The sequence below is a fragment of the Podarcis tiliguerta genome, assembly GCF_965153285.1.
Source record: "Podarcis tiliguerta genome assembly, chromosome: 11".
Taxonomy (NCBI): Eukaryota; Metazoa; Chordata; class Lepidosauria; order Squamata; family Lacertidae; genus Podarcis; species Podarcis tiliguerta.
Window position 1 is genome coordinate 13,591,810 of NC_139544.1, and position 15,430 is coordinate 13,607,239.

At 42.1% G+C, this 15,430-nt stretch overlaps 1 protein-coding gene across 7 annotated transcripts in view; it reads right to left on the bottom strand.

The window, feature by feature from the left end:
• Positions 1-15,430, bottom strand: part of CDC42SE2 (CDC42 small effector 2) — a 95,029-nt gene that overhangs the window by 27,004 nt on the left and 52,595 nt on the right. For 6 of the 7 annotated variants that reach the window (XM_083404443.1, XM_083404441.1, XM_083404438.1 and 3 more), the window contains one exon: positions 10,670-10,973. In XM_083404443.1, the coding sequence (XP_083260569.1) occupies positions 10,670-10,723 (54 nt within the window). In that variant the 5' untranslated portion in view covers positions 10,724-10,973. Of the gene's footprint in view, positions 1-10,669; positions 10,974-15,430 lie in introns of those variants that run through there. The other variant, XM_083404437.1, reaches the window with a different exon arrangement.

The following is a 15,430-nucleotide window of genomic DNA, read 5'->3' on the forward strand; positions in this document are numbered from 1 at the left end:
AAGGGGAGTGAAGGGAAACACCCTCACTGTTTTTGAAGCTACTAATTTTTACATAGCTCTGTTGTCCAGAACACAATGTTAAACAGGCAAGCTATATATATATATATATATATATATATATATATATATATATATATATATACCTACACACACACACACATTTGAGCCACTTATGACCCAAGATAAGTGAAGTGGAAGCAGCTGTTTGTAAGCTGTATTTAGTCTTGTATCCAGCAACAAAGCAAACCAAGAAAAATTAAGGGTTCATGACTGTGATGATCTCATAAAATGATGGGAGCTCCCCACAGTAATAGGTTAATTGGCTGGAAATTTACTGTGTAATGATTTATACACACATATATGTACCTGGACATATAATTTAGTTGCCTATATCTGTTTTATAAGGTTTGTTTATATTTTATGGGGATAGTTTTATGTATATTTGTTTTCTAATTGGTTTGTGGATTTTAGCTGTGTTTATGTGCATACACAGCTTGGAGAGGGGTTTTTTGTTTTTTTGGTTTAACATGATTTCAGATTTCTTTTTAAACTCTTAAATGCTTCTCTCTTAAAGCTCAATTCATGACCTCCTAAATTGCAGGCCTCTTGGTTTCAGTCACTTGAACTACAGCTGCTGAACGTCTGCCAAGTTGCAGACTGAATAAAGGTGAATCAGATCTGAACCATTGTTGATCTATTTGACAGTTTCCTTCTGGGTGGCTCTCTCTGTCCTGGGCTCCTTTCAGTTTATCTGTCAGTTTTTCCTTATGTAACAGTTCCCCGGAGAGCGTTCTCTCTCAGGCCTTAACACTCCATTGCAGTAAGAGACACATCTCTTTCTCCTCAGAAGGTCAGCTCAAGGGAATTTACTACCAGGCACAATAATCCACAGGGCTGGCAGCTGAACCTTATTTCAATGTTGGTGACAGGACAACATATTCCATAGTTCCACAACACTTGAGGACAGCAGGCTTTGGAGGCAAAGGGCAAGCTGGGTGGTACCCACAGCTCTGTCCTCCAACTCCTTGCTAACATTTCCTACTCTGCAGCATCTGCTGCCTTAGCTAGACGACTCACTCTGCCCATCAGTCAGGCTAGTCTTGCTCCTCAGCAACTGTGCATGGCTCCTTAGCTCATGCTGGCTTGAAGAAATGGACTTTTATCCAATCTCTGATAATCCTGAAATTGGTCTGCAGGTGAAGGCATACAAGTGGACTAGAAATTGCCCAGGAACCTAACTTTGTGACAATACCTTTCCCCTCTGTCCAGCCCACTATTTCTACCACTCATTTCGTTTCCCCCGCAATTCCCATGCACGCACAAAGCTTCAAATATCTGCCCAACGAAGGCAAAATAACTTATATAGATGTTGTTGTTCACTTTTCATCTTGGATTCACTTTTCATCTGGAGGAGGCGGCCATTTTGCAATCTTGAGATTATTCAGCAGCTGTAGGCAGGTTATGAAATTCAGACGCATATGTGGAGCACACCACTTTAAGCATCTATCCCATTTCAAAGTCAGCAAAATAATTTCAAAAAAAATGCAGCATGCTCCTTAGAGGAAGGAGGTCAGGATGTACACACAAACCACACTACTCTCCCCCTGCAATACCTCATTTAAGGGTTTTTGCAGGCGGTGGTGGCTGTTGGAAAGCCTGCTCAGGGTACTTCCACCTGCCTGCCCTTTTGCTGAGCAGACAGGGTTCACCAGTAGAATGATGTTAGCAGAGGCTGTTGGAGCTGTTCTAGGCTGTTCTAGGCTGTTCTAGGCTGTTCTAGGGTGCAGGGAGACCTCTGCCTCATCTACCCTGCCCAGCACAGAATATCAGTGATTTGGATTGTGCTGTAATTCAGGCCAAGCAGAGAAATTTTGTATGTTTTAATGTGACTCTGAAATCTTAATAGCTCACTTTGAAAGACTAACACCACAACCCAGTAGTGTCATTCCAGAGCCTCTTTCACTCATGGAAAGTCTAAACCCAGCCTAGCAGAAAAGTAATAAAAGAGGTCCCCAATCCAGGGAAATCTGTCATTTTCTGCATGTTGTCTTTCTTTAAAGACTCTTTCACAGTCTACAAGAGCTTTTACAAGGTGTGACCAGAAAGTTCAGTGAATGGTCACAGAAATCGGACAGCAAGAAATATTTGACCATACATACCTTACAGGTTTTCAAAGTAGGCCACCTCTGATACAATGCACCAATGACAATGTTCGTAGAACTGTTGGAAACTTCCGGAGAAGTCCTCTTTTCGTACTGCTTTCAGTTCCCTCATCACAGCAGCTTGGACGTGTGAAATGTTGGGAAATCTGTGCCCTTTCAGTGCAGATTTCAGTTTTGGAAAAAGAAAGAAATCTGGTGGAGCCAGATCAGGAGAATATGGAGGGTGGGACAACTCAGTAACCTCAGTAACGATTTCACGCAGAATTTGCAATTCGTCCGCTATCCTTCGGACAGACAAATGCTGATTCCATATCAATAACTCATGAACTCTGCTGACATTTGCTGCCGTTCTGCTTGTCAATGATCTTCCAGATCAAGGGTCATCTTCGATGGTTTGCCACCCTTCATGGAAATGCTTCAACCACTCATACACTGCCTTTCAAGTTACAGCTTCATCTCCATACACAATTGTGAGCATTTCATGGGTTTCCGATGCCAATTGTATGTTCAAATATTTCTCGCTATCCGATTTCTGTTTGATTTCATTAAACTTTCCGGTCACACCTTGTACGATAAAGCTTGCACCTTACTTATTCACTAGGTTTCTCATACTGTAATACACAGTGACATTGCAAGGCAATAAGTGTTGCGCTAGCTTGCCCATAAGTTTGTGGAACAGCTCAAACAGATCTTTTAAATTTTGCTCATGGTTCTTTGGAGCGAAAGGCACCATGTAAGCTCTGATTCAAGCTGTGGATGTCCAATTCAAACATTGAGGTGTTCCAGCACAAATGCATTCTAACACTGGCAGGAACATGACTCATTTTAGATGAACATCTCCTGTGGGCATGCAACTAGATGAATATATGAAAAAGATATACAGTTGATAAACATAGATTTATTCAATGCCAGGAAAATGCCCATATACTAGTGTGAGCAGCTCAGTAAGACTCGGAAAGCGTAGCATATCTAGAGCACTCTTGCAGATTTGTTTTGCTGTGTGTGCCTAAAGGGAATTTAATGCCCTACTTTAGAACTGGTTGATCACTCGTTTCATTTTAGCAGACAAGGAATTGAATTGCTTTAATTCACTACGAAGGGGTGCAACACGTTCAGAACAAGATTTGTTCAGAGCGACTAGCCGGATGACATCTACTTGTCCATTTCAATTTTACAGAAGGGCTATGAAAACATTGTTCACTTTGCAGAAGTATCTCCCCCCACCAGCCCAAGGGAAAGGCTGCGAGTCAGCTTTGTAAGACGTGGTGCAGCAACAAGGACATCTGTGCAGTGGTTTTCCTTGCACAAAGTCACATTGCTCTGGTCTCTGCAGAAACTGAGTCTGCTGTGAGTTTTAAACATGGAGGGGAATGAACTCTAAACAGCAAAGTGTGCAGATACAATGAGAGCCGAGAGTGTCTTTGACCTACATGTTGCTCTCAAACTTTCAGACATCTGCGGTCCTTGAAGAACCTATCTAGAGGTCTTAAAGTGCTAGTGCCATCATTGGTACATATTACTGTCTAAAGAACACCAAGAAATCTGAAGTGTAGCATCTGAGCCTAAGGCGGGGAAGTGCTGTTGCTTTCCCCAACCACAGCAAGGTGTATACAAAACAGCAATTCTAGTTGCAACTGGAAATTTGTACAGGGCAAGAGATCGCCATTCCATACTGTTGATATGAAGACAAATTCTAATTGATGCTCCTCACAACATTTTGTACTACCTAAGTAGACACACCCTGAAAATGGTCCTCACCCATTTAAGCAACTGGTGCTGTTAAGCAACCACAGGCTTTTCCTGATGGCCATTTCTGCAGAAGCAACACTTCACACAGAGCATGCTGAATTCAGAACTAATACATGGCCTTCTATCAGTTCTCTTGCTTTGCTCTCAAGCGAAATATTTTTGGCCAAGCAAGGAACTCAGCATGGTAATCCTGTTTCATCCCTTACCATCCTGATTACCACTGATTTAACAGAGACGGCAAAGATGCTATCTATAATGATCATACTATAATATACTGCTTATCTCCAGTGTAATCAGAGTCCAATTAAAATCCTCGTATTACTCCATTATTTTTGTGAATGGTCCCCCCCCAAAAAAAATTTGTTGGATGATGTCAAACTAATCAGAAAATGAAGTGCTCTTATCTTAGGATGAGCAGAAAATACAGCCAAGATTATCAGAGGCTGGAAGTGAATGATGGAAATGTATAAAAGGACATGTGGAGAAATTGTAAAGAGTCTCCCACACCCCGGCTGTCATAATAATAGAATTTGGGGCATTCCCCATTCCCAGCTGCTCCTATGGAAACTGGATATCCTGCTAGCAAGTGGTTGGGGTTGCACTGGCTTGTCTGCTAATATTGCCCAGATCTGCCAGCGCCCCTTCCTTCTATGGGTTTTCACCCTGTTTTAGTAGTATTATATGTGCTACCAAAGTGAGCACAGGTTCTCTCCCTGGGCAGCCTTTGCAGTCTCAGAGGATGTGTATCAAGATGTTCTTATGTTGGCATCAGTGGCACCAAATCACTATGCCATGGCATTTTTTACTCTGGGATGGGTAGGACCAGGTCTTTAATAGATGTGGTAAGGTAAAGGTAAAGGTACCCCTGCCCGTACGGGCCAGTCTTGACAGACTCTAGGGTTGTGCGCCCATCTCACTCAAAGAGGCCGGGGGCCAGCGCTGTCCGAAGACACTTCCGGGTCACGTGGCCAGCGTGACATCGCTGCTCTGGTGAGCCAGAGCCGCACACGGAAACGCCGTTTACCTTCCCACCGGTAAGCGGTCCCTATTTATCTACTTGCACCAAGGGGTGCTTTCGAACTGCTAGGTTGGCAGGCGCTGGGACCGAACAACGGGAGCGCACCCCGCCGCGGGGATTCAAACCGCCGACCTTTCGATCGGCAAGCCCTAGGTGCTGAGGCTTTAACCCACAGCGCCACCCACGTCCCCAATAGATGTGGTGCTGGGGTGCAAATCTCTGCCCAGCTCCCCCAAATTACCACGGATAGTGTTGGGGTGGCCATAGCTGCGCACTGCCAGCCATTGGAGAGGGCCACAACTCTCCCCCATGCCGCTGCGGGAGAGCGATCCCCGCAGAGGCTTGGGAGGGAAGTTGTGAGCCCGCCAGCTATATGGTTGGCAGGGCACAGCTGGCAGGCGTGCAGGGAAAGGGGAGGCCGCCGGGAAAGCCACGCAGCTCCCCCACTTGCTGGGGTGCCCCTGAGAGGCCAACGCCCTATGGGAAACATGGCTCTGGGTGGGACGTACCATGTAGCCTTTGGGGAGATCCTATTGGTATGACACCTAGAAATACTTCGGGTAATTAGAGACTGGTTAAGTGGAGTTTCCCCCCCCCAAAAAAAAATAGCAAGCCCCCCTTGCTTTGCAAGCAATTATTTTAAGAAGCCAGCAACCCTGAATTGTGTGGAGATTTTGAAGACTGCAAAAACAGTGTACTGAAATATTTATTTAGACCATGCATTTAAAAATAATTTTATACGCACAACATTTTAATGGTTAAATTAAAACCAAGACAAACTTGCTTTGTTTCAACAGCGGAGTGGGGGGGGAGGGAACCCACAGATTCCATCTGTATTTACACGCTGGTCAGCATTCATCCATTAATAATTTGCTAGAATGTAAGATATTTGAGCAATCAAACACCTTTAATCAGTTGGCAGTCCCACCAATGGCATCTAATGCCAGCTGTGTTTATACCAATACCACGCTGAATAAGATCACAGTTCAAAAGGAGTGACGCTACATGCTCAAACATGCCCTTTTGGTGATCTCACTGAACAGCCAAGTTTGAATCACTGGAAGTAGAGCTTTTACTGCTGAAGTAATCTCAGAGCATTCAAAAAAAAAAGTATGCGGTCCTTTAAATCAGTGTTTCCCAAACTTGAGTCTCTAGGTTTTTTTGGACTACAATTCCCATCATCCCTGACCACTGGTTCTGCTAGCTAGGGATGATGGGAATTGTAGTCCAAAAACTGTTAGAAACCCAAGTTTGGGAAACACTGCTTTAAAGAGAGATAATACAGCAGAATTCATGTGGGGAGATTAGCAAGGAGACATTAGCCTAATAAGCCACATCTGAGTTTTGAAATAAATTAACAGTCAATGCCCTTAACTGTAATTGACACATCCAGTTTTAAATTCTAAGTAGAACTGCAGGGCAGGTGGGGGCAAACCAGGATCCACACCAATGCAAATTTCTGTCCCTAGGTGAATATCAGTTTTGGGACAGGCATGACTTTCAATGGGACTATGGTTGCGGAGATTAAGCCATATTCCCAATACCAATATCCTCCCTGCATCTACTATTCCCATTTAAAAATAAATAGACAGACTCATTAATAATGAGCATAAACATCATATCCAGTTTGGTCCTAAATGCTGGACTGCAGTACAGTTGTACCTCGGAAGTCAAACAGAATCCGTTCTGGAAGTCCGTTCGACTTCCAAAACGTTTGACTTTCAAAGCGCAGCTTCTGATGGGCTGCAGGAAGCCGTGGAAGCCCGATTAGACATTCGGCTTCCAAAAGAATGTTCAAAAACCGGAACAGCCACTTCCTGGTTTCTATTGTTCCGGAGCCAGAACGTTCAACTCCCAATGCGTTCAGGAGCCAAGGTACAACTATACTGACATTATAATTTTCTGAATTGTATTGTGGAGAATGCTTCGAAACTTGTAAATAAATACCAGGGAGAGAACGCTGCAAGAATAGTTTTGTCCTATTCATTTGAGTAGGGAGCCACTTCCATCTGAGCTCTGTATATACTAAATTCCAGCGCCCACACATGGTCACAGAGTACATGTTTTCAAATGGTTTAAAAGTTAGAAACAAAACAAATCATTAGCTAAACTGAAATACTGCTAACTCTAGACAGGAAAAAGTTCTACAAACCACCTGAGAAAGATGTCTGGTTGAGAGAGCTTTTTAATATTATTTGCAAATATTTTTATATACCTCACCTTTCAATTAAAGTATGTGTTTGCAGATGACACGGAATTTTTCTACAAGTAAAAAATTCCAAAATATAGTACTGACAAATTCAGAGTTTTATGCTACAGCTGACCACTGTGCAAGATATAGCTACCAATCGAATTGGTTATTCTTCATTGCGTGTGGAATTGACTTGTTTTTAGGGGCAGCAGCTGCTTCACCTATTTTCCACAAAAAATATTAGAATTGAAACACAGTACCAACAACAGATGACATTCTGCAGTATTCATTTTACAAGTGCATAAAGTATATCCTAAGTCCAAGCAAATCACTTAGAAATAAATCACAGTAGCCCACTTTTTGAGAGAGAGCTTGAACTGCTATAGAAATCTCAAGCTCTGGAAGTGTATCCAAAAGGGAACAATGGCCAATTGTGCTACAGATGTATTGCATACATTGAAATATTCCATGAATTTTTTTTGCCTAAGTAGCAGTCCAATCCTCTTCCCCAAAGTTTCCATTTATCACAAACACCCAGCGGTCGATATATGATCTTAATGTCATTTCATTAACTGCCAATGCAATTTTAAGTAAAAAGACTGAGAATATGTATGTGTCTCTCTGTGTATGCATACATACATACAAACACCCACACACCCACTAGATGTTTCTAAAATAAATGTGAGGCATTTTAACTTTAGTGTGTCCAAGCTGCTTAAACTGAATTGAATTAATTTAATGGCTACTGTCAAATATTCTATAGCAGGCTTCCTCAACCTCGGCCCTCCAGATGTTTTGAGACTACAATTCCCATCATCCCTGACCACTGGTCCTGCTAACTAGGGATCATGGGAGTTGTAGGCCACAAACATCTGGATGGTCGAGGTTGAAGAAGTCTGTTCTATAGGTACAGTCATACCTTGGTTCTCAAACGTAATTTGGTATTTGTAGTTATGTAATTGGGTATTTGATTGATTGATATTGGAATTGATATTATAATTTGGTATTGATACAATGAGGCATATATTGGATTGTTATTGAAAACTAATAAAAATATTTTTTTTTAAAAAAAGAAGAAAAATGACTTTCAATGTTTTTGTAGCTCCTACAATTAAAAAATGTGGAAATGATTTTGGATTTTATCTCAGAAAGCTTTCATAAATCACATATGCACATTTACTCATATTCAAGCACTCTGTTTTGAAACTTTAGATGTTAATAGAAGACAATGTGCCTAAGAGTTAATCTGCACTTTCCTGAAACAAGCAAGGAAATAAGTAGTTTGCACAGCTCTTCTGGAACGCAACACCTCCAGAATTCAATAGAAGATTTTATGTTGGGGATCTGTCTGTGTTCAGTTATGTGGCTGTCCAATAGCATTATCAAGTAATACAGCCCTAGAAGGACAACACATTTAAATCAGCCCGAAGAGTTCAAAATTGTCACTTTACTTTTAAAGATCTATTAACTCCCCATTCTGGCATCTAAGGCATGAAGTCCTCCCAAAATTATGTTCATTAAAGCTGGCATTTGGTCATTTTTATAGTGTGAACTGTGGAGGAGTAACTTGCTCACAGTCAAATATTAGCATCATTTTTCAGAATATTCCTTTGTCAGGCTCTTCAAAATTGCATTCTCTGACAGTCTCAGCAGCAGTGCAGCTGAGGTTTCTGTTTTTGCAAAGGTTTGAAATTTTCAAAAAAACTGAAATCCATCTAGATAGTGTCTGAATGTAACCATTCACATTATGATTTCAAGTACTTTACGGTCCCTATTTTGCCTTTTGTATGTTTTCATCCAAGGCATAGTACCCCCACACACCTAAGTTTCCTGAAGGAGCATCTCCACCCCCATTGTTCAGCCCAGCCACTGAGATCCAGCTCCGAGGGTCTTCTGGCAGTTCCCTCCCTGCAAGAAGGAAGGTTACAGGGAACCAGGCAGAGGGCCTTCTTGGTGGTGGTGCCCGCCCTGCGGAACGCCCTCTCATTTTGACTCAAGAAAATCACCATTTTATAGTTCAAATTGGGAAAAATAAATACAGTAAATTTGGACAAAAGTACAAAGATTCACAAAATGTTTAGGGGTATGCGTACCCCTGCATGCCCCCAGGAAAAAAGCACTGATTATTTTATTTTTTATTTTAAAAAAAACCTTTCCATTTCTACCACACCTTTTAAATCAGTTGATTTTAACTCTGCTCCTTGCTGATAAGTGTTCTTTGCTGCATTTTTCATTCATGTTTATTATTATTTTATCACCTGATTGTCATGGGGTTGTAATTCAACTAAATCATTGTGAAAGAACAAATTCCCCATGCACAACAGAACTGCTGTCCCCCAATCTGTTGCAAAGGGTTGGAGGAAAAGTAGATTTGGGGGCCCACAGGATGAAAAGATATTTCACCGTGCTCACAGAAGTTGTTCTATCTACATAACAACTTAGTTGCACACAGCCCATGTATTTTAACTTTCTTCCAAGGGAACTCTGTGCGTCTTTTAAAGAGCAAAGTATAAATGCTAGAAATAACATTTAGTTTGTGAATCACATAGCAACCACCTCTGTTCTGGCATTGAGATATGTAAGCCTGCATGTTTCTCCCTCCCTCCCGCTGTTGCTATGTCAGATGAGTATACAGCCACTGTCAAGCTTGATATGGACTAGTTTAATAGCACAATATGCACTACACAAATCTGGTATATGTAATATAATAGTATTTAGAACTTCATATCTGGCATTAGAGCAAGAGATGAAACATGCCTTTGCCTGAGAGGCATATTTGTAATATGTACTCCTTTTCTTAGGTACAAATTATTACAAGCCAGCATCCAGGAGGCATAAAGGGAAAATAGGTAAAGTCGAGGGGTACTTGTTTATATATAACATTCAGATTATATATGGGGTGTGTGTGTGTTTCTATCTACGTGCACTAAACGATATTTTCAAATCAGAACTACAGTATGAATGGAAAGAGGTGCGGCTGCTGTAAGTTTGTCACATCAGAGGACTGATTTGCAGGGCTGTCTTAAGAACATACGGCGCCGGGGTGCAAAGATTCACCTGCCGTGCCCCCCCCCCCCCAGGTTGCCCAGTCCCAGGTGCGCAGGAGAGCGGAGCCAGCCGGCCGCCGCAGTGTGTTGCTGGCTCGGTCACCCCCAAACTCATGGCTCAGATCTGCCCATAGAAGAGCCCACCATGGCGCTCCAACCGACGGGCAGGCTCTTCCCCGAACTTAGCTCTCAGGCCCCGGACTCTCAGCCTGGCGCCCCTGAGAGCCCAGTGCCCGGGTGCGCCACACCCCTAGAACCTATAGGTAAGACGGCCCTGCAGATTTGAGTCCAACCAGATGCATCAAAAAGGACTTGTTCCACAGCACTAATGGAACTTAGGAATAGCCGTTGTCAACGCTATATTGGACAAAAGCCAGCAAGTTTGACTGCTTCTACAATGCAGCAGAGACATCCCGATAGCCCACGTATGAAAATGCACAGGAAAAAGTGAATGGAACCAACATTACCAAACAATGGAAAGCAAAGCAAAATTCATACTTACGGGCTGAGGCTGTTCTGCAATACAGCAGTTGAAACACAACCAGAACTCGCTCATTTTTGCTACCAGTTCAAAGTGCAAATACAGAGGTTAGGAGCGAGAGATAAAGCTCCAAATCTGTGAGATAGTATCTCCTCTTAGTCAATGTGCACAGGTCCCACAGAGGGTAAATAAAATCCGTCTTTTAAACTTTCCCCTGCAGTTTGTGTTGGCACCAGAGTAGCTGCTTTCTCCTTCTCTTCCCTCTCAAGATATCGGGCCCGGCATTACAGAAAACGATGTTCTACTCCAGCTTCCCAATGGTAACCTGGGAAAAGAAAAAGTAAAAATTAAATTCACAGTGCTTGTTACACAGTTTCTAAAACAAATGGATTAAAATCTGTTGCTCGGCACTTAGAACCTACTAGGTTCGAGAACATTCTAGGTTCTACAACATTATGCACCAGAAATCATTCAATATAAAAAATTATCCATTTTTACTCAGTAGAAAATAAATCTCAAAATACAGAGAATCAGCGCACAAACACTATATTACCTTTCTTCCTCACTCATGAGTATTAAGGGCTTAACAGTATCCCCAACAAACCCACGCAAATAGTCTATATGAGCACTTTCTACATTGTATTGCAATGTGACAAGGGCAATGAAGTCCTTCTCCAGCTTTAAAAATATTCCTTTTTTCTTAACACAATTAAGGTACTGACAGAGTGCCCCCTCCACACCACCATTGTTTGTTCATACCGCAAGCTCATTAAATAACCCAGCCTTGCTTAAGTGTGTTTCAACAACCTGGTTGGTGTCCGCATGCTGCCAGACGGGCATAATTTACTACTGCTACCCTGCTGCTTCAAGTAATAGTGTTTTTCAAAATGGAAAATAATATTTGAAGTATGAGCTGTTACCTGAAAAGGTTTTAAGCTCCTGGAGCGGAAAAACTGAGACACACAAAATTCCACCCATTCTTTTGTGAAATTGAAGGGCTAGTTAATCTCTAACCTGAAACTATATAGCAGTTACACTTTGAAAGGGCAATGAAGCATTACTTTGGTCATTTGGCATATTACCTATTTTCCCAGCCTTGCCTTGTAAATCAAGGTCAAAATATATTACGCAGAAGACAGAGAACGCCAAATGCACCATTGTGAGCCCTTTGTGAAATTCATATAATCGCGTGCTTCCTCTTAATGCTGATTTTGGGTGGTCCTATACATATCAGTTCGGAACGAAATGGGCCATAAAAAAACAGAGATAACCCATTCTGCATACAAAGTGAGCTCCCCAGGTATGCAGAAGTATATTACTCTGCAAATTAAAAATGAAAGAAACGGGGGGGGGGGGGGAATAGCCTGATCCAGACCTATGTTTCTTGCCTTCCAGCACCTGCTGAGAACAGCTGAGCTATGAAATTTTGTGGCTATTAGTCCTTTAGCATTACAGTGGTACCTCGGGTTACATACGCTTCAGGTCACAGACTCCACTAACCCAGAAATAGTACCTCAGGTTAAGAACTTTGCTTCAGGATGAGAACAGAAATCGTGCTCCAGCGACACGGCAGCAGCAGGAGGCCCCATTACCTAAAGTGGTGCTTCAGGTTAAGAACAGTTTCAGGTTAAGTACGGACCTCCGGAACGAATTAAGTACTTAAACCGAGGTACCACTATATATAGCACAGTGGTGGAAAGTTTCAGGCTGGTGGGAAAGAATGGAAAAAGTATCCTGCCCCCCACTTCCAAAACCTCTCTCCCACCCCCCACCCCTAAGCATCTAAATAGTGCTGCAAGGCTCCTATTAGAGATTGGGATAATCTCATTTTGTTGGGGGACCTCCTCTTGAATTCTGGTGTTAAAAGTAAGGAGAAGTGTAATCTCTCTTGTGGGCAAGTTCATTAGGACAAGCTGTAAACCATGGGTAGGCAAACAAAGGCCTGGGGGCTGGATCCGGCCCAATCGCCTTCTAAATCTGGCCCACAGACTGTCCGGGAATCAGCGTGTTTTTACATGAGTAGAATGTGTGCTTTTATTTAAAATGCACCTCTGGGTTATTTGTAGGGCATAGGAATTCGTTCATCCCCCCCCCCCCCCAATATAGTCCAGCCACCCATAAGGTCTGAGGGACAGTGGACTGGCTCCCTGCTGAAAAAGTTTGCGGACCCTTGCTGTAAACTACTGTCAAAATCAATGTACCACTGATATTTGAAGCATAAAAATGCAAGTCTTTCACAAAAATATATACATAGAAACACCACAAGGACGTCAGTAGCTGCCCATGACATTTAACAAAGTGGACTCTTTTGTAGAAGATTGTGTTTTAATAGTATTAATTGTCTGCTGACAGGATAACAGATGAAAGTTATTTTAAGCAATGTTGCAACATCATAACTCAACTGTGTGACTGGATGATACATGCCTAAAAAAAGAAGGTGAGTTGTTAGTGGCCATTGAACTTGGAACTAGTCCATGACCTGGATCTGGATTTTGATCTAGATGTAGAATGTGATCTCGACTGAGATTTTGGATCTAGCTGATTCTTTTCTCCTTGATTCTTTTTCAGAAGGCATGAGATTGATAGTGACCACAGAGGATCGTTTGGTCAAATGGAGTGCCGGTGGCCTGTAGCAGGAGTAGTAGTGTTATCATCCATAGTTTAAGGTGACAAGCGCAAGGGCAATTTGTGGTTAAACCACTGTGAGGCTTGGGCTTGCCGATCAAAAGGTCGGCGGTTCGAATCCCTGCAATGGGGTGAGCTCCCGTTGCTCAGTCCCAGCTCCTGCCAACCTAGCAGTTCGAAAGCACACCAGTGCAAGTAGATAAATAGGTACCGCTCCAGCAGGAAGGTAAATTGTGTTTCTGTGCGCTGCTCTGGTTTCGCCGGAAGCGGCTTAGTCATGCTGGCCACATGACCAAGAAAAACTGTCGACAAACGTTGGCTCCCTCGGCCAGTAAAGCGAGATGAGCACTGAAACCCAAGTCGTTCGCGACTGGACTTAACTGTCAGGGGTCCTTTACCATTACCTTTTTAAGAAAAGACTGTGCTTCTCAAAAATGTACAAAACCAGATCAGACATACGTTGGAAATGTATGTGGTGGGAATGTAGAAAAGTTTAAAAAAAATTGGGAAAAGATATATAATGAATTGAAAAAAATTGAAAAAATATGTTTAAAATGACATTTGTAAAGAAACCAGAAGTATTTTTGTTAGGGATTGTAGGACAAGACCTGCCAAGAAATGTAAAGAATTAATTTATGTATGCTGCAATAGCAGCAAGAGTCTTGTTAGCACAAGGACGGAAGAATGCGGAAACCCCAACGAAAGAACAGTGGCAAGAAAAACGGATGAGCTATGCGGAATTGGCCAAGCTGGCATACAAACTGTGTGATAGAGACAATTGTGACTTCAGGGAAGAATGGGAACTTTTTACAAATTACCTAAAAAGACAACAAAATGAACTGGACTCCTTTGCAGGTTTTGAATAACCATCCACAAATTTATTAGTTGAACACACGATAGATATGTACAATTTTATAACATGCAGAGAATAATATGTGTAAGTAAACCAGAGAGGGGAGCTGAGGGATGTTCTTGGTGGGGGGAGGAGGGAGGGATGGGGGGAAAGGGGGGGAAATAATGTAATTGTTTATTTGGACTGATAATTCGTTATGTTGAAATTGTTTAATAAATATATTTTTGAAAAGAAAAGACTGGGCGTCTTTCTTTCCTCCATGACTGCAAGAACCAGGTCCAGTCTGTTGACACCGGATGCTATAGAGAAGCCTGAGCCAGTAACAGTTTGGGAGGCTAAGGGCCAACGCACACAACTGCCAAATGTGTGGCCAGCTACTTTTCCTTCTTGGCCCAGATTGCATGTTGCTTCTGGTGAATGGATCAAAGCTTTCGAGGACTCATGCGAGAGACGGGAAAATCTACCTCTAAATGTGTTTTTCCATCTGCCGGTTCCAACACCTGCAGATCAGGCACTCCAATTAATTCCTAGAACTTCCTGTATAAATACTGGCATGAAAGCACAGGTTTATTACATGAAGTATAATTAAGCTAAGTCGGGCGTATAATTATTACTGGATTTTTAAGCAAGGAATTTTGCGACAGCACAACTAGTTCCTCTAGGTAAAAAATTAATCTTTATTGTTTTTCGGAAATTGAGTTATTAAGCTGGTCATGGGGAGAAAAAGTAGTTTGAAACATTCTGGTTCTGAGAAAGTGAAGTGATGGTGGCTACACTCTTGGTGGGTTTGAGGAAGAAGGGGCTCAAACATTCGAGACAAACTTTGCATTGCTCAAAAACATAGTGGGGAAGACAGTGTGCTTGTGTTTTATCCAGGTGCTAACTGTTTCTGAGAATCAAGAAAACGGGCCTTTTCTGTGGTGGCTCCCCAATTATTTTATTTTTTAACATTGAGCACAATAATTTATTTGGAGTACCAGAGCTGAATCGAATTCACAGCCTTTCTATTTTTCTTCTCTCTCTCTCCTTTTAATTTTTTATTTTATTTTGACAAAGTAATAACCATAAATAAATAAGAATAAAAAATGTGCACCCCACGACCGAGACCATTCCATTGTAACTATCCAACCTCCCAAAATTTCAGCATCTCTTGCAATGGTTTGACCCCTTTCCGTTTCAACAGTACAAATTCTACAAACACCTTCCATATCTCCACAAAATTATTTCCCCCTCATATTCCCCGTCTTACCTTAATGGCACATGTTAATTTATCATTAATAGCTATATCCCACACCTCTTTATAG